The sequence below is a fragment of the Rhipicephalus sanguineus genome, chromosome 1, assembly GCF_013339695.2.
Source record: "Rhipicephalus sanguineus isolate Rsan-2018 chromosome 1, BIME_Rsan_1.4, whole genome shotgun sequence".
Classification (NCBI taxonomy): domain Eukaryota; kingdom Metazoa; phylum Arthropoda; class Arachnida; order Ixodida; family Ixodidae; genus Rhipicephalus; species Rhipicephalus sanguineus.
This window is the reverse complement of record NC_051176.1, coordinates 313,649,728-313,668,899: the sequence shown is the minus strand read 5'-3', so window position 1 is coordinate 313,668,899 and position 19,172 is coordinate 313,649,728. Positions and strand designations below refer to the sequence as shown.

Sequence of the window (19,172 nt, the reverse complement as noted above, 5' to 3'; positions counted from 1 at the left end):
GTTTCGCACGTTATTAATGAGGTAGAAAATGGAAGCGGGCACTCCGTGAACGATAGAGACGTGGATGAAGAACGAAGACGATGCAGCTCAGGATCGTTGCTTTGGGCAGCTGCTAGCTCTTCCATGTCTAGTGGTGGCTGGGTCGACAAGGCATCGATGCGGGATAGTGCATCAGCAGCAGCATTTTCCGGCCCATGGACGTGTCTGAGATCCACAGTGAACTCGGAAATGAAGCATAGTTGACGGATCTCCCGTGCAGTGTAATTGCTGTGATTGCGATGGAAGGCAAACGTCAGGGGCTTGTGGTATGTAACGACGTAAAAGTCCCGGCCCTCCAATAAATGACGAAAATGTTTGATGGCGAGGTATACCGCGAGGAGTTCTCGGGCAAATGTACTGTATTTTGCTTCCGGTGGCTTTAGTTTTTGCGAGAAAAAACCAAGGGTCTGCCAACCGGATACGTGCTGCTCGAGAACGGCGCCAACTGCCACGCTTGATGCATCGGTGATGAGACGAATTGGGGCATCAGGGACGGGATGTATGAGCATGGTGGCGTCTGCCAGAGCCTTCTTGGCAGTGCCGAAGGCAGATGCAGCGTCCTCGGTCCACTCCAGTGGCGCAGCCGGGTCTTTCTTTTTAGCCAATAGGTCGGTCAAGGGCTTTAGGAATGTGGCACACTTTGGAAGAAAGCGGCGATGGAAGTTTAGTAGGCCCAGAAATTCTCGGAGTCGCTTCAGTGAAGTCGGGGGTGGAAAGTCTTGAATAGCTTTCACTTTGCTGGCGAGCGGTTGGATACCCTGTGGAGTGACAAGGTGGCCTAGGAACTCTATTGTAGCGACGCCGAAGAGGCACTTATTGGGATTAATTACGAGGCCGTAATCATCCAGGCGGTGGAACAGGGTGCGCAGGTGGGCTTCATGCTCAGGGCCGGATGAGCTTGCTACAAGGAGGTCATCAAGGTAGGCAAATACGAAATCGAGACCTCGCGTGACCTCGTTGATAGTGCGCTGAAAAGTCTGTGCCGAGTTGCGCAATCCAAAAGGCATCCTCACATATTCAAACAGACCGAATGGGGTGGTGATGGCCGTCTTCGGAATGTCGGCGGGTTCTACAGGAATCTGATGGTAAGCCTTCACTAAGTCAATCTTAGAGAAGATTGTGCACCCAGCCAAATTTGATGTGAAATCCTGTATGTGAGGAAGTGGATAGCGGTCTGGTAAGGTGTGGGCATTGAGAGCGCGGTAATCCCCACATGGTCTCCAGTCGCCAGGATCTTTCTTCGGCACCATGTGGAGTGGCGACGCCCAGTTGCTTGAGGAAGGCCGCACAATGCCGAGTTCAAGCATGTGCTCAAACTCACGGCGGGCGATGGCGAGGCGTTCTCCAGATAGTCAACGGGGGTCGTGTAAAAACGGGAGGTCCAGTGGTCACAATGTGGTGAGTGATGGAATGCTTCACCGGTGACTCTCTGGTGTGCGGCTTCGTGATGCTGGGAAAGTCGGCGAGTATTTTGCATACGGCGAAGCAGGTGTGAGAGCTCGCAGTCCCGTTGACGAGGAAGTACAGAGTACACCGTTGATGGAGAGGCGGGTGTTGAGATCAATGAGGCGATGAGCATGCATGTCCACAGCAAGGTTGAAAAAACTGAGGAAGTCAGCTCCAATAACACCTTGCGAGACATCAGCGAGGATGAAAATCCAGCGGAACGTACGGCGTAGTCCAAGGTCAAGTGTAAGAGAGCGTTGACCGTATGTGCGAATGGCGGAATTGTTGATCGCTTGGAGTGGGCAGGTCTGTTCGTTGCGACGGCGATCTGCACACGAGGCCGGTATGACGCTAACCTGGGCTCCTGTGTCGACTAGGAAGCAAGCGCCAGTGACCTTATCAGAAACATAGAAAAGGCGGCATGAATTTTGACCAGTACCACTTGCCGCCGTCAGTGGCCGGTCGTCGCATTTCCCGACCAGGAGCACGGGCGAGTGCACTTGCGAGCAGAGGCACCGAATCGGCGGTGGTACCAGCACACGGTTGAGGATGAGACGTCCCGCGGCGCATCGGTTGACCGAAGTTCCGGAGAACGTGGGGGCGTCGACGAGCGACTGTGTATCTGGAACCTGGATGACGGTCGACGATGCGCAGGTACAAAGCCATCGAGGCGCCTGACAAGGGCGTCCAAACGGTTCTCGATGCTCGCGAGCGCCGGGTCTGCAGCGGTGGCCGGTGGCGGTGCGGTAACGGTGTTGAGGCTATGTGCCCGCGAGTAGTCCGCCACTCGGTCAGCCATTTCAGCGAGTGTGTCTACTGGGACATCTCCTGCAGCCACGAGGACCGGGACCATGCTTTGCGGTAAGCGCTGGAGGAAGAACTCACGCAACAGCTTCTCCTCTTGAGGGGCAGACGGGCCGCCAAGGAGCTGGCGCATGCGTCGCAGGAGCTGTGATGGGCGACGGTCACCGAGCTCTGTGGCCGTGATGAGCTGTTGGAGTCTGCTGTGTTCGGACTCAGACTTGCGGGAAATAATAGCTGCCTTCAACGTGTCGTAGGGATGGCTCGTGTGCGGCGACGCTAAAATATCAGCTAAGTCGTCGGCTACGTCCGGAGGTAAGCAGGACACCAGATGCCAGTACCTGGTCTGTTGGCTGGTGATTTGCCGTAGACGGAAGTGCGCCTCGACCTGCAGAAACCATGTGCTGGGGCTGTTGGGCCAAAATGGTGGCAGGTTGACATGTTGGATCGCAGAGACCGCAGCACCGCTAGGTCTGGCGTCTTCTTGGGCGTCAGGAGCGGTAGGATTGGTGGCAGAGCCGGCGGGATCCATGCGGGATGATCGGGGCTGCGTGTTCTTTATCGGGTCACCATTAACTGTCGGAGCTAACGCGAGAAAGATCCAGCCCTGACAGCTTTCAGTTTTCGAACTGATTTTTTATTATTGCGCTGCACCCGACGCGCGGCCGAATGCCAACTTCTTCTTCTTTGCCGAGCGCCGCATTCTGAGGCGCTACACCTCTGTTAAGTTTGCCTTCCTCCAGCCTCTTCCTCCGGAGTCTCTGGTGCTTCCAAAGGCCGGTCGCAACAGTGTTGACTGAGCCGCTGCTGCGCTAAACCTCACGTTGCAGCAAGCAGAGCATGTGCATTGACACTTTCACTGTGTGCAGACTTTGACACCGCATTGCTTTTCTTTATGCAACACTGAAATGGGCCACTGTTGCAGCTGCCATAGGTGCAGCTCAATGTTATTATGCAGCCACACCATAAGTGCTGCTTTGGTATCTGGACCCGCTGGCTTCTCTGCCACCATTGGAAGATAGGGGATGCCAAGTGATTGGGCGATGCTCGCTTTCATCGGACCTCGGGCTGCCTTTATTTCCAGCATGAGCAACGTGCATTGGTTTGCTGGCACCGTAAAGCAGAATGGAAATGGAAAGCATACCTACGATGGTAGATCATGTGCATTTCTTAAAGCAAACTAAATGAACTGCACCAAATATGCTATTTTTCAGGGCCTGCCTCTGTGCATGTCTACCCCTTCACATGATGTGCCACACGGTTGTCTGAAAAAGTTGTGCCGGTATGTTCAGACTTTACATTTGGGAAAAACGTCCACCTTGTAGTAAATGTGGCAGCCTTGTGCGCCCCCGTCCAGATTTTGAGATATCAAAAATGCCTTGTGATGAAAGGCAATAGACACATAGCCCGTGTGGGAAATGGTTTGTGGCGGGGAAAATTTCGACTTGGCCGATTTTTCAAGGTATGTGAGTTCAAGTAAATGTGGTGGCAACGGTGGTGGTCCTCCCTAAGCGAATATTGCAGTGCAGCATCAAAGGCTAGTTGGGTTAGCTGTCTGGCATCATGCTCTCTCCTATGCACTGTTTTTTTTTTCCCGTCCTCCATGACAGCAAACTGGTTGCTTGAAAGCCTTCAGTTCATGAGAGCTTACGTTGGCGTTCTTGAAAGTTGTGCTGGACACTGAACATTTGAAAAGTCTGCCCGCTCTGCAGAATCAACACAAGCACCACTCATATAGATGCTTCATGCACAGCATGATGAGTAAAGCACCGTTGTGATAATTGTCAATCTCAAAGATTATGAGCTCCTGCATGACTCCAAAAAGCAGCGACACCAAACAAGGGTGACCTGCATTTCAGTGGAAGCGAAATGGCAAGGGGCCGGTGTATTTAGATTTAGGTGCATGTGAAAGAACCTCAGGTGGTCAATTTCTGGAGCCCACCACTACCACGTGCCTCATAATCATATCGTGGTTTAGGAGTGTAAAACCTCAAGAGTTATTCTTTAGAAACATGGGTGAGCTCGAGCGAGAAACTGCGCCATGTACCCAAATCTTGAATCAACTTTCTAAGCCTTTGGGCAGATTTTAAGAGCCAGAGCTGAAGCTAAATATAGCCAAAAGTAGCCATGTCATTTGTACATCGCAAATTTGTAGCCAAATAGAAACAGAAGCGATACTATGAATAGTTTTTATTATTGAACAATGAAAAACGTCATTTTAAATGAGTACGAACATTGACTAAAGAGGGCATATTTCCCTCTTACTTGGTTTTGATGCCACAGGGAAGGTGTAAATAAGTTATTTTAAGTTGAACGTGATTGCTTATGGTTTGTCTGGTGTGGGCAGAAATGAGCTTCCTATTGAATATTGTTTGACTTAACCAATTTCTACCTTTCAATCGCAGAATTGTTATGCATTGTTAAAATTTCAGGTAAGCACCACCGCTATTCAATAGTTTGCGTAAATTGTTGAAGATGTTTGCAACAGACTTGTGCAGATAAAAAAAACTGTCGCAAATTCATCTGAGTATTCATCGCAAGTATTTGGTGTGGTGCGATGCACTTCCTCTTAGCCCACCCTTGGGCTCCTTGCAGGCCATTTGAGGGGGTCCTCCTGGAAGATGGGTCCTGAATAGGCCAACAACTGATACACCTGCAATAAATTGTTTGATTGTATGGAGCAAAATTCTTTTTTGTTTCTTAAGAATTTTCAATATGGTGTCAATTTCCACCTGCCCTGTGTATAGAGTTCTATCAGAATAGAGGCATGCTAATATCAAGTATTTAGCTTTGAAACGAATTTCGAATAACTGCAAGTGCAAATCGAATGGAATGTTTTCAAGTACGAATAGTCACCTTTGCAAAAAAAAAATTTTTCTTTTTTCACCAACCAGACTAAAGCAAGTTCGATGTACTGCAAGATTATGCATTGTATAACACTATATTGCTTGACAGCACCACATCCGTAATTATTTAATGTCATGGAGGAAGGATAGGTGCTTGGTATGTTCAGGGAGCAGCTACAGTGTTGTGCATGTCGCAGTTCCTTCAGACAACGAAAACAGCCGCTCACTAGACACTGTGGTGCCGATATGCTTTTTCAGTCCAATCCTCTAAGCATGCCATCTCACTTGGGAGGAGACAACTTATTGGCATGATATTTAATGCAAGTGCTTCATCGTTGGTAAACTCAGAATAAAGCTCTGGAAAGTGTTTGCAAAGTTGCACTACAGGGGGCGTGTGGCAACTGGAATCAGTTTGTCTATTTGTCCATAAATGTTATGAAATATAGTGCAAGTATGTAATAATTTCTTATGCCGATTTTTACTTGTGCTTTTTGAGCAAGAATATTTAGAACTTCCAGTCATTCATGCCAAAATAACGCATAGGCAAATTTCACTAGATTTTTCTGCTGCTATGTTCCAAATGCCTCTCCTGTGATGTAAGGCGGTTGAATTATTTTTTCTTCCCCACTGTGCACAAGAAAAAAATTGTGGAAAGCTTTGCATTACACAAGCATTCAAGCAATTTCAGAAATTGTTAATTACAAAATTGAACAGCTTTATTGCACTCCTGAACATTCCGGACTGACTTGCATCAAATAATCTCTCCATCATAATTTCTTGAGGAATGAGAGGGATCAGTGAAGGAAGCTACACAGGAACACAAGTTGCAAAAACAGGCTCCTAAGTTCGTTCCGTCAAATTAGCTTGAAAAGTTGCTTGTAATGCTTAAAATCCACATGACCCTTCATCTCTGGGCACTTTTCTTTTTACTCGCCTTGTGAAGTGCTTGTTCACAGGGGTCCGAGATGCCGATGCGCGATGTTCTTGGTCATACTGTTTGAGATGGCGACGATGGGTGAAGTTTCTAGCTAGCTGCACTTCCGAACAGTGGGTGCATGATGTGCTTTGTCTTGCAGTCTGAGGTGCTGATCTGCGAAATGTCAAGCCGTAGGTGTGAGGAGTCCGTGTGCAGTGTTCTTGGTTGTACAGGTCAAGGCTCCAGCTATGGGGCCTGATGCGCATCATTCCTAGCTGTAATTCTGAGCAGTCATTGTGCGATCTGCTTCGTTGCGGTATTCGAGAAGTCTGCATTCAGTGTGCGTGGTTGTACAGACCAAGGTACCTACAACAGTCGAGCAACGGAAGCATTCCTGATCCGGCAATTGCGCTTCCTTTTTGACCATGCACGCTTACACGTCAGATTGATGCACAGTAAAGATGGTCGATCAGTGATGACGGAATGAGTGTGACCACGGAACTATGGAGCGCCCATTTTGACAGTTGTAAAGCAGCACCTGCGTCAATGTGGGAGGAGCAAGGAACGCACATCAACTTCACTCCCGCGACGAGGGCACCAGACCAATCGGGAAGCTCTGAAGCCAGTGGCGTAGTAGCCAGGGGGGGGGGGGGCGCACTAGGCTCGTGCCCCCCCCCCCCCCGCACGAAATTTTTTTCTGCCATGGTGTACAGAGCACAACGTGACACTCAACCACACTTACCTGCCCGGACCCCACGTCGGATAAAAGGCCCGCCCCCCCCCCCCCCCCCCCCAAAAAAAAAAAAAAAAAAAATCTGCCTACGGCCACTGTATGAAGCCACATGGCAAGTGCAGCCAGTCGGAGAGGTTTGCTTTTTGAGCGGCTTTTTTATTATTTTTTTTTTTCAGTTGGGTTGGGCTGCTGGTAATGGCAGATATGAAGACAGAGGAATGTGCTTTCCAGCTAGATGGTGGCAGCAGCAGTGCTCAGTGGGACCGTTGTGGGCCGTTGCTGAAGAAATAATAAAAATGACTTTTTCTCATTATTGCAACCAAGTTATCTGCCACATTGTGTGATCAAAGGTTTTGAATGTCACTTCCGCACTCTACAAACACATTTTGAATATGTTTTGAAACTTTGGGGTGTTTGAATATCTCAAATAGTAGAAGTGTCTTTCAAATTGAAGCAAACAGTACGAAACTATTTAATCGAATATTCGCAGACTCCTAGTTTTTGCCTAATAGTTTATGCATGAATTGTGGCATGTTATTCAGGTGGTCAGTGTTACTCCTGAAACATATTTGTGGACGCTTTCAGTATGCTGACCCTGTGGCTGACCTGCTGGACAAGTGGGGTGTCTTCCGGGCACGGTTATTCCGAGAGTCATGCGTCTTCTACCGAGGGAACTATGTCAAGGTGCGTTCTCTACTGCCAGCATTCCTTGCCTTGCAGTATGCAGACTAGTATGGTTTTGCTTGGTGTTTTATTAACATTTCTAACCTTCTAACAATGTTTTTCATCTCTCTGGGGTCTAGTCAAGTGTAGCTATCCAAAGCATCACTTACCTCTTGTTTTCTTTGAGTCATTGCGCTGTCAGCTGTGATGTTTTAATGATGGAATAATATATTGCATGCCTGCCAAGTCTCCCGGATTACCCGGGAGACTCCCGGATTTTGAACGTTTCTCCCGGTTGTACGGGTCATAGAGAAATCTCCCGGAAATCCAGTTTTGCCCCGCGCGTCCAGTGCTTTGTCTGGCTAGTCTGGCCACATGAGCAAAGTTGTCTGGCCACGTAGTAGAAAGGATTCTTCTTCTTTTTAACGATGGTAGAAAGGTTCAACTCAGTTGCATTGCGCATGAAGTAGCTGTGCACTTTGCGCCGCAGTCCAGCACTTAAAAGGGTAGCCGACGTCTGTCGAGATAGCGCTATGGTGGCTAGCCACCATAATAGCGCGTTCGCCAGCGCTCGCGACCGTCCCCGTCTCAATGGCGCCCCTTATGGTCCCTTGCCCGACGAAATAACTGGTAAATCAAGCGACGACAGGCCTCGCACGCGGAGCGATGTTATCGCATGTGCCCTTCGCGCGACGGTGATGGCCGGGTCGCTTCATCTCTGCTTCAACCGCCTTAATCCCTAGCGCTAGCGCGCATTTACTCGCACGTGAAACAGACGATGCGTAAGCGATGTTATCGGTTTGGACTCTGTACAGATCAGCGGCGACCGCAAAATCCCGCTGACAGTAGGCACTTTTAGAATTGCGTACGCTAAGTTAGCGTTAGCGTTTGCAGCCCGCTATTTCCATCCCTTACCGGGAGCCCGCAAGCGCTTAGCGTACGACGCACGCGCAGGCGCAGTTGCGCTAAAAGCCAGCGCAAAGCTTTGCGTACGCTGTTCTAAAACTGTCTAATGTACATATAATTGCTATCGCAGTACAACCCCCCCCCCCCCCCCCCCCGCGGTCGGCATACTTTATACCCCCTCCTCCCGCGGTCGAAATATTTTTACCCCCCCCCCCCCTTTGAGTAAATCTCCCGGATTCCGTTTCTCCAAACTTGGCAGGTATGTATATTGATGGTACGCGTTTAGCGTTGAGTCTGTGAGGAGTTTATTAAAGAACTAGCACAGGTGAAGCGGTCCGAAATGGAGCAAGCGCGAGCACCAACAAGTCTTTTGCTGGCGCTCCTGCCCTATTTATTCTACAACACACACACACACACACACACACACACACACACACACACACACGCACACAGAGAGAGAAAGAGAGAGAGAGACAGACAGACAGACAGATCGGTCTCCAATCGAATCGTCGACAAATACACAGTTTTTTAGAAGCGTATGCTTTTTTCCGATTTATTTTATGGCAACCAAAGACACTCATCATAATCCGCACACACACACACACATAGTGTGTGTGAACACATGTGTGAATGATTCTGACAAGCATGTTGTGTTACAAGTTCTAACTCTGTGCTGATGATCAGTGCGGTGAGATAAGTAATATGGTCGTGACATGAATTCCGGGTGTAGAGTAGGATGGTGATAAAGTTTATGAAAAAATGATAAACGAGAAATTTTACGGCGTGTAGCCAAGTAACTCAAGGCCGAGACGTGATTTCATTGAAGATGCACTTGCCATTCGGTTGTAATTCCAAAGAATAAAACGAGAGTTATGTTGGATTAGTTCGATGGAATGAGTTAGGATGTCGTGGTAGGGGTCCCATATAGCTGATGCATACTCTAGCTTTGCCCTTAGCAATGTTTTATAAAGTAGTAATTTTAATGGCGATGGAGCGGGAGAAACGTTAGGGCGCAAATAACCAAGGAAACGGTTGCCTTGATTAGTTATGTACTCAGTATGTTTGTTCCATGTTGGGTTAGATGTTATATGTACGCCCAAGTGTTTTATATGAATTTGTAGTTTCCAAAGAAATGTTAAGATGGTATGCATTCAGACAGCTCTTCGAACTAGATATTCTCATAAATTTACATTTGTTTATGTTAAAGGGACCGACAACTGCCCAGAATATGAATTGAGTTGACTCCACTGATGTAAAGATTTTCCGTTGCACTGACTCAAACCAACCCTGTTTTTTTCGTGAGAGATGGATTTATATTTTTATTTCTTAATTGAAAGTCGCGAAAAATGACCTGTGGCGCCTGTGGCGGCAAAAACATGAATGATCCGGTGAACACAGCCACGGGACCGTTGATTGCTGTACGCGGTCGACGATTTTTTTGTTAGTATTGAAATATTGTTCGTTTCTTTATATTAAAAGGTATTACTCCATAATAATGTACATATAGGCCTGCGTTAGTAGTATGCATTAAAGTGGTGCTGCCTTCGCGTGACGTAATGATCCCATGCTCGACAGCGTGTCTTGAGCAACTTTTCAGCGTGCTCATGCAACCGTGCACGCAGTTTCCAGGTCGCTAAGATTTTGGAGTGACATAGTTTTGCTACCTACACTTCGTCTCAGAAATGACGCGCGCTGCTACTCGGTGCGGCCGTGCATATGCACAGTTACGTTTTCGATTACTTGGCTTGGCTCGTGTATCGAGAGAGTAACGACGCCGGGACAAGCCATCCATGACACAGGCGCAGGCAACCTTGGGCGCAGGCGCACACAACGCTGTACAAATACCGGGAAGGTGTATAAAGCCACACATCTCATTGTAACAGCTTGCTATTTTCAAAAATGGTTGGAAAGCTAAAATAAAGGTGGTTAAGCATAGCCCGCACCTCCACCACGTATGACGTCTTGGTTGACGCGACGTTTATTCGACTGAAGGCCTCGGAAGAGAATGGGCCGAGCGCGCACACACCCGATGATGATGACAATGACACACGGTGACGATGAGGACAGAGAGACAAACGGATGATGATGCTTATGTTAATGCACAGATGAGGAAGAAGCACATAACTAGTGCCCACACTAATTACAGTAACTCCTGCGACAGCAGAACGACAGCTTTCACAAGGGCTAGCGGCATCGCTCTCAATTCTCAGCGTTGCTGGAGCAAGCCTCTATGCGTGTTTGGAGCCTTTCAGATCGAAAAATACTGCTTATAAAATAACTACGTGCTTTTCGGATAAACCACTGCAGCTACAAACGCTACGAAGGGTGAGCTTCCTGTCGCGCCGTAAAAAACTGGGTCGAGAAAAATCAGTTGTCGGTCCCTTTAAGCTCCATTCGCCACTGCTGACACCAGTTGCAGATGTTATATCTTGCGGGGTAGTTATTTCTTTGAAAATTAGACAGTCACCGGCAAACAAGTCTATATTAGAAGTTACTGCCGAAGTCAAGTGATTAATATTAATAAGGAATAAAAGCGGTCCCAGAACCGAGCCTTGTGGCACTCTGAACTGAACGATACTAAGTGGTGAGTCATGATCATTAGCTGTTTTCCAAGCTGCAAAGAAAGCCCGCGAAATACAACAACAACGACAAAAACATGTGACTAGCGTATTCGCGCGCCGCGATTGGGCTGCTCTCAGCCATGGTTTGAGTGAACGAAATCAGCTGCGGTTGCGACTCGCCGGCTCCGTTGCAGCGGTAGGCCGATAAGTTGGCGGTGGTTTCTAGTAGAGCACTGCACGGGCCGATTTTTCCGGCCCGGGCCCGGCCCGGCCCGAAAACGCCATGTTCCGGCCCGCCCGAGCCCGGCCCGGTGTTCTTAAATGTGGCCCGAACCCGGCCGCGCATTTGACAACCGTATGCTACGCAATGCAGGAGAGAGAGGGGAGACCGAGGGAGACGCCCATGTCGTCTGCTCTGGCGTTTATTGGCTGCCGGTGCCGCGACCGCCATTTCCGCTTTGCCAGCAGCCGAGGGCCGAGGCGGCGGGCATTGCGGGCATGCCGACATTGGTGGTTGACGAGTAACTGAGAGCCGCTGTTGTGTGATGTTTTTGTGAATACGCCGGTGATCAGATTGCGTTTGGGTTGTTTCCAAACTACTGAGGCCGTAAGTAAACAGTGTCGGGCTGACTGCGTAGATAGACGGCAGCTGCGCACGCATCGCGTAACGACGAGTGGTAGACGTCCAAGACTTGCGCGTTGGAGCGAGACGTACGCCGAGGCCGAACGTTTGTTTGCCGCTATGTATATGCCGCATAGGGTTCCACAGCTTCGCTAATATCAAAGCTCGCTTTTTCCCGTAACCTCCACAGCATGTACGTCACGCGTGTTTCAAGCATGGCAAGTTTTAGCCAGTTCGGCTTATTTACCTGTTGCAGGTACGGCCCTACGTTGCCGTTCATGTTTTGAGCAGTTTCGAGGCTACCGACGGCTACGCGTTCGATGCATAGCGATTGCACCTGATATTTTTAACGATTAAGTGCTCGTTGGAACACCAAGTCAGCTTTTTACCTGCAGCGAGACCGGTCCGAAAACGTACAATGTTGTTCAGTCACTGTGTATTTCATGTTTTAAAATAAACTGCCTTGCAACTTGGCATTGCTGTGACAGTTCGTGACATCTCCCGTAGTTTCGCTAACTTTGTGAAGCAATCATTCTACGTAATACTGCGATTGCATAACTTGCAGGTGACCGTGGTAACATAAGCAAAACCAGAGAGAAATGAGGTAGTTGTTATCTGAGCCAGGGAAAAAAAAGCTAGTTTTGACAACATACGAGACACAGGGGATAACATGTGGGTGACTCTTTTCACATAGCTGCATCACTGAAGTGATGGTACTCTGCTGTGAACACAGTGGCTTCCAACTAAACACGGTGTGACGATACCGCATCAGATACGAAATTATGTCGAACATAAAGTGAGAGCTCACTGATGGACCATGATCAAGACTATATGACAGCTGAAGAGTGCATGAAAAGCAGTATTGTTCGTGATGAGCAGAGATTATCAGCCACCAACCTAGCGGCTGACAATGTTAACAAAAGTTTTTGTTGCACCATGGGAGACAAAACCAGTCAATCAGTCAGTTTGTTTGCAGGCACTGTAGCACCAAATAGACTAAACACCGAAGAGGAAACACCAATGCTAAATATATATATATATCTATGTGTGTGTGTGTGTGTGTGCGTGTGTGTGTGCGTGTGTGTGTGTGTGTGTATGTATGTATGTATATGTATATTTAGTCTTTATCACACAGGCTGGGTTGTTGTGATAAAGACTATGAGTCCCTTGGCAAATACAGTAACCTTAGTTTTGGCACACTTGTGAGGTGACAAGAATGATCAATAAAATAAAAATTATATCACAAGCAGATGGTACAAAAGAAAGAAGGCTAAATGCGGTTAAGGGTGACTTTAGTCACAGTAAATATCTGCAAGAGTATATTTATGCCAAATGTTTTATTCGTATTACCTCCACGGCTCGAGGGCATCACAGAAGGGAGTAGAAAATTCAATACACACAAATAAAGTAAGCATTATTAATTTCTGATTATACAGCGTTATGTATATTGTTACATGTTTCTGAGAGGTTCAGGTGTTTAGAATAAGTAAGCAAGTACTAAAACACAAAGACTACCAATCATGGGAACAACGCCGTCGCCTTCCTCCTGTCTCAGCACTTCTTTTGTTTTCTATTGTGATCAACACGCTTTAATATTTCTACTCTCCCACACGAAGCCCTCCTGGTGAGTCACTCTTGATGCCTTCGTGTGAAGGGCTTCAGACAGGCAACATGCATCACCTCAGTCTTTGATGGGCACTGACCACTTGAAGTAAGGAGTGCAAATTTGTAGTTAACTTAGCTAAGACGACCAGGGATGAACAGCAGTCTGGCATCGTCCGCAAGTAGCTTTTGACGTAAGCCACATTTACATATTGGTGTTCACAGCCACACGAGGTCACCAAAACCATAGGTAATGTATTTGAGCTAATTATCATGGCATGTTTTGGAGCTTTCTCATGAAGCCCACATACATGAGCAATTCGGAGGGCATCCTCTGCATGACGCGAAGTCTCCGCTATGGACGAATTGTCATGGATGGTAAAAGATAGAATCCAATGAGGTGGGTGAAGAAAGAAAAAGCTATAGCCAGTTGTTTTGTGATTGGCAGTGTTGAAAGTGTACATCACACTAAATGATGCTTTATCGCCAGCTTTTGCGATATGAAGTGCCGTTTTATAACATATGTTGATCAATGTTTGGTTTATGCGGTTGATCAGGCCACTGCTTTGTGGATGATAAGGCATTGAGTGCTGGAAGCTGAACTACAGAAACAAGGCAATACTTCCACAACATCAGCTGGAAATTGGTGACCACAGTCACTTATCATGAGAGGCAGCCCATGTCGAAGTTTTACTGAATGCAGCATAAACTTGTGCTGAGGTGTCAGAGGTTAGGGCTGCTGTCTTGTGGTAGTGAGTCAGGTAGTTGCATACACAGTTATCCACCAGTTGTCTATTGAAGAACACAAACTGTCCAATATTACATCTTGCCTAACACTCTGCAAGTACAGTGCACACAATAACATGTTAATAATTCCTGTTATCACAGAGACATTGTTAACATGACAAATAAAATTAAATAAAAAAAACATCAGCTGCAACCATCATCTCCGGCTCATGCCTGCTGGAGAGGTTGGGCCCTCAGTCCTGGCCATCCTGGGCCCCTATGGCTAAGCCTGTTTTCAGAGTCTCTGTATGCTGAGCTAGCTGTTGCTGTTGGCAATTTATTTATTTACCAAAGTGCACACAGAACCTTCACAGGCATTGCAGTGGGTCATAGGCATTACAGTGGGCTTGTAAGGGTTGATCCCACAGCAACAAGCAAACTTGAAGGGAATCCATAGGCTGTAGGTTGTGAAACCTCTAGGTTGAAACTATCATTGATCTTTTGTCTGCATGGTTAGTGAAGTTGATTTGAGGCATAAGGAAGCAATTTCCGGTCTCACTACTTCTCAAGAAGTTCCATTGCGAATGATAATGAAAGTGAGTGCAAAACGGCGTCGGATTTTTTGGCACTGCTTGCAATGTTGGAAATGTAAGGTGCATCGACGACAACTGACAAACGGGAGAGTACACACACACACGGAGCGCCACTTCCAGCAATGTTTATTACGAAATGAGCACAGGGTATATATACAGCACGTGCTGTCACAAATCATCAATGTGCAGTTGCATTAAAGTAAAACAACTCTTTTGGTGATTGTCAAATTGAAGCCCCGATAACACACTTATTGCCTCCTTCGATGGCTGTCTTGGCCTCAATCATTAATCTTACCCATTTATCGTGGCTTCACGCGACAACAAAGCAGGCACAGTGCTTTGTTTGCAGCTGACCATGTATGTTGACAGTACGAGCCTCGTGCAAACAAAGCACTGCTACCTTTTAGCTCGTCAAACGTAGCATCGCCAATATGTGCTTGCTGAATGCTTTTAAGAAGTCCTGCCCACATAGAGCAACTGTTCATATGTTCACACCACCTAACCCTCTGCCACCCTCGGTCACTCTTCTCATCTCAATATCCATTTCGATGCTCTAGCTGACCATCAATTATCTGTCCTCATGAAGTAACCAGCTCAGGTTCATTTTTTTCTCTTAATATCCACCTAGGGTAAAGGCTACCCAGGTTTGTTCTCTGATCCAGTCTGCTATCTTCCTATTTCTCAGAATTACACCTATCACTTTTCGTTCCATTGCAAGCTGCACGTCCTTAATGTCTTCGTTTATTTCTTATTCTCCAGGTTTCTGGTCCTCCACAAAACTTGATTAGAAATAATTAACCAGTCTCAAGTGACGCAGCTTAACAGCTATCTTTGCAAGCTAATCATGTGGGAGTCTCACAGGGCTTAATTTCAGGCCTTCCTTTATTTTTGATGCTTATTAGTGACCTATCTACTATTCTTGCTAAAGCCAAGTGCATAATTATGCCGATGACACAACCATCTTTGCACCCAGAATATCCAGCAGCCACGCTCTAGTGTAACCTTAAAGAGGCGGTAAAGGCAAATATTAATTCGACGTGCATTGCTGAGATAGCATTCCTGAAACGTCTTAGCGCTTGTTTCGTGCATAATTGCATATAGGCTCGGCCCAGATGGCGTTTGCATTGAATGTACTGGTACAGGGAGTCCAAAAATTGTTTATTTGAAGGGACCGGGTGGCAAGTGTGTGCCGGTACTGCATGTCATGGTTCTCTTCATTACATTGCTGTTTATGTTGTTATTGCTGCCATTGCTTCACTAGGTTTGACTCACTGTGATAGTACTCATCCTGAACACTACTTATAGCAACAGTACCTGGTTTTTCCCATCACAATAATCATCTTATGACTGCCGTTGGGAGGAATTACAGCAAATTCGCAATCCTCTTCTCTAGCATAGCAATACGGCATTCATTACCTCTCAAAATAGAATCATCACAGAATGTTCACACTTTCTCTACATGAAGCAATAAATATTAAGTCCAGAAATTAACCAACTCATTTAAATCTTCTAATTAACTCTCAGTATTGCTACATAATAGCAGCAGTTATAGAAGACACTTCGTTCATGATTACAAAGACGATGAGAACGAGAAATACTGGAGCAAGCTGTTTGTCTTGCGCAGTATACTGCATGCAAACGCACTTGTAAATACAGCTGTGTATAGTCCTTCCCATGCCTCTCTTTTCCTGTAACAATATTTATATGTCATTTTGCTGTATACCTTTTGGTTTTGTATAATTAATATTGACAATGCAGTGAGTGTTATGTCAGGTTGATTTTTTTTGCTACTTTCTCTTGTATTCCAGCTTGTTAAAACACTTTTGATTACTTTACATGCTTTTTGTTTAAATCAGTATTTCTGTCAACTTTAGTACAAATGCTTTCTTTATATATAATCTTACTTACTTTTCATTTTCGCTGTTCACATGTCGACACTTATTTGCCATTTTTGCACAGTAACCATATATTTATGTAATCGTAACAGTTCATCCTGGCAGTTTTTCTTAATTCTGGAACCTGCTACTGTGATATTTTTACCATGTAGCTCCAGCATGACAGTGTCAATAAACTTGACATATTAGACTTGATAACGTACGTTGTGATTGAGTGCAAAAACAGTGTCTTGAGAAACGGAACCATTGCAGAGTACAGTAGCGCATTGAATTGGGCTGGATGGTGCATTACTGAAAGTGAAGAAAGCAGTGCTCAAAATGGGACGATAATGAAAAGAGACAAACGCGACATTGAGTTATGTACGTCTCCCATGGACATTTTTACACACTATGATTTATGCTGGCCCTGAAAGTTTTATACGGATGTCACAGGGTGAATTTTCAATCACGTTTCTTAATCGCGATTGGAGTGTTTTGCGCAAGATGCGGAAGGGGGCCATTCAGGATAGTGAAATTTAATAACTATCGCGGCTTGATGACGTCAAAAGTGCTGATATGAAACTCATATCGAGTATTTCATTTTTCAAGCAAGCGTGCAGCGGTACGCGTACTCGAGCCTCGATCGTACCGACCCCCACTTCGCGTATGGATTAAGGCGAGTCAGTAATGATAGTTTAAACTCGCAAGTATAAGCATTTCGAACGCGCAGGCGGCATCTTATGAGCAAGCAGTCTGTTAGTCTCGATGAACGGCAACGTACGGCCGTACATAGGTAAATAAGCCGAACGAGTCGTTTCGCCAAGACCAGAATACTACTATGAGAATTAAAACTTGACATGACATGCGTTAAACGCGCGTGACGTACATGCGGCGGAGACTACGGGAAAAAGCGAGCTCTGACATTAGCGACGTTATGGAACCCTAGAGGCAAACAAACGTTCGGCCTCGGCCGTACGTCTCGCTCCAACGCGTAAATCTTGGACATCTATTTACTCGTCGTTACGCGATGCGTGCGCAGCTGCCGTCTATGTACGCACTGTTTACTTACGGCTTCAGTAGTTTGGAAACAACTCGAACCGCAATCTGATCAACGGCGTATTCACAAAACACCACACACAGCGGTAACAGCGGCTCTCATTTGCTCCTCACCCGCCATTTACTGCGAGGCATCAGCCGTTGCCGTGGCAACCGTGCGAAAAAATTGGCAGAGACTGCTGCGCCGCGCGGCGCACTAGCCACCCCCACACAGAAACGGCTGCTGCGCCGCACGGATGTGACGTCATGCACTTTTCCGGTTCCGCGCTTCGTTTGAATAATGGTATATGGTTTGAATAGTCGGGAGTGTCTAGCGTTACGTCTAGACGTAACAATAGAAGCTGTGAAAGTTACGTCCAGACGTAAAATTGAAAAATGTTAAAGTTACGTCCAGTGTGACTACAATACAAAACCGGCTTGTTAAACCCTCCGAACTGATCGGCAGCTGTGGCGTAGTTAGCTAGCGCAACACATAAAGGACGGGTAAGGTCGTTGGTTCGAGCCCCTTCGCAGTTTGTTTTATTTATTTTTTTTGGTCGCGCTACTATTATTTTTACATTTGCGCCTCCTCATCGGCCTCCCGTCAGCCTGACTTGCTGCTGGTGGGCCTGTCCACAGGCCCTTTGATGATGACCCTCGCAGAATTGGCTACATTTATTATGATAAAGTGTTTTGCGAATTAATGCTCTTAATCGGCGAGACGCAGGAGGACACGAAAAGTTCAAATGCAGCTGGCTGCATCAGTTTCTCCGGCACAGGCGTCAGGAATGTTGATTTCCACGGTTTATCAAAGTTTTGATGACAAAAAGGCGGACTGCAACGTAGCCACGCCGAATATGCAAGAGGAAACTTTTTTTATGTCGCTCGACATACCGTCACCACCTGACGAGGTAACCGGCAGGCCGCTTCAAAATACTGACGTGCCAAAGTAATACTATAGGCGATTAGCACTTGATAAACGATACCCAAGGGCAAGTGCCAACTGCATTAGCCCATCTACCTACAAAACAGCTTGTCTGCCTTGCTGAATAACACGCACGGCCTGCGACAGCACGGGAGCATTTCCGTAGCAACGGATGAGAACGGCCGTACGTTTACTCACTTTGCAAAACAGCCTGCAATGCAGTAGCTTTGGCCTTCGGAGATCACAGGCTTCGTAAGTACACTTCGCAGACGCAGTGGGGTTTCATGCATGTGCGTCCGGACATTCACACGCGAACTGTGCAAAAGCATTTATTTCATCGTCGACCTTGCCCTTCGCGACAAGCAAACTCGGCGGCAAGGACACTTTCACCTTCCACAACAACACGCTTGGCATTGCAATCTAGAAAATGCAGTACGTCCAACAACAATAATCCACACATCACACTGAGAAACTTTATGGTGCACACACTCGGATGAAGCTGCGGCGCGGTGGACGGCCGCGCTAGCTCCAACCTCCAGGATCAACTGGGCATCCAGCAATCCCTTCAGGCAACGACGACACAGGGTCTTCGGTCCTCCTTGGGGGCGGCCTAGGCCCAGGCCACGAATTTGCCGCAGTTTTCAATAAGGTTGTTACCACAACACTCTATGACCACAACCACACATCGCAGCTATTATCTCTGCCACTACCTTTCGCAGCCGCAGCGCCCATGGCGCCCCCTGTATTTAAAATGCTTGTGATATGTGCTTAATTAACAAATATAGGCTAATTGACTCGTGAAACACCTGTTTAGTAATATTTTTGTAAATTTAACGTATTATACAATAATAGTTTATACATTCAAATAGCTTTAAGTAATAATT

The 19,172-nt window shown here is 46.8% G+C and overlaps 1 protein-coding gene across 1 annotated transcript in view; it reads left to right on the top strand.

Moving 5' to 3' along the window:
• The window catches only part of LOC119383544 (carboxy-terminal domain RNA polymerase II polypeptide A small phosphatase 1), a 379,575-nt gene that overhangs the window by 211,149 nt on the left and 149,254 nt on the right, over nucleotides 1-19,172 (top strand). Inside the window, exon 6 of the mRNA XM_049413122.1 lies at nucleotides 7,367-7,465. Within this exon, the coding sequence (XP_049269079.1) occupies nucleotides 7,367-7,465 (99 nt within the window). The remainder of the gene's footprint in view (nucleotides 1-7,366; nucleotides 7,466-19,172) is intronic.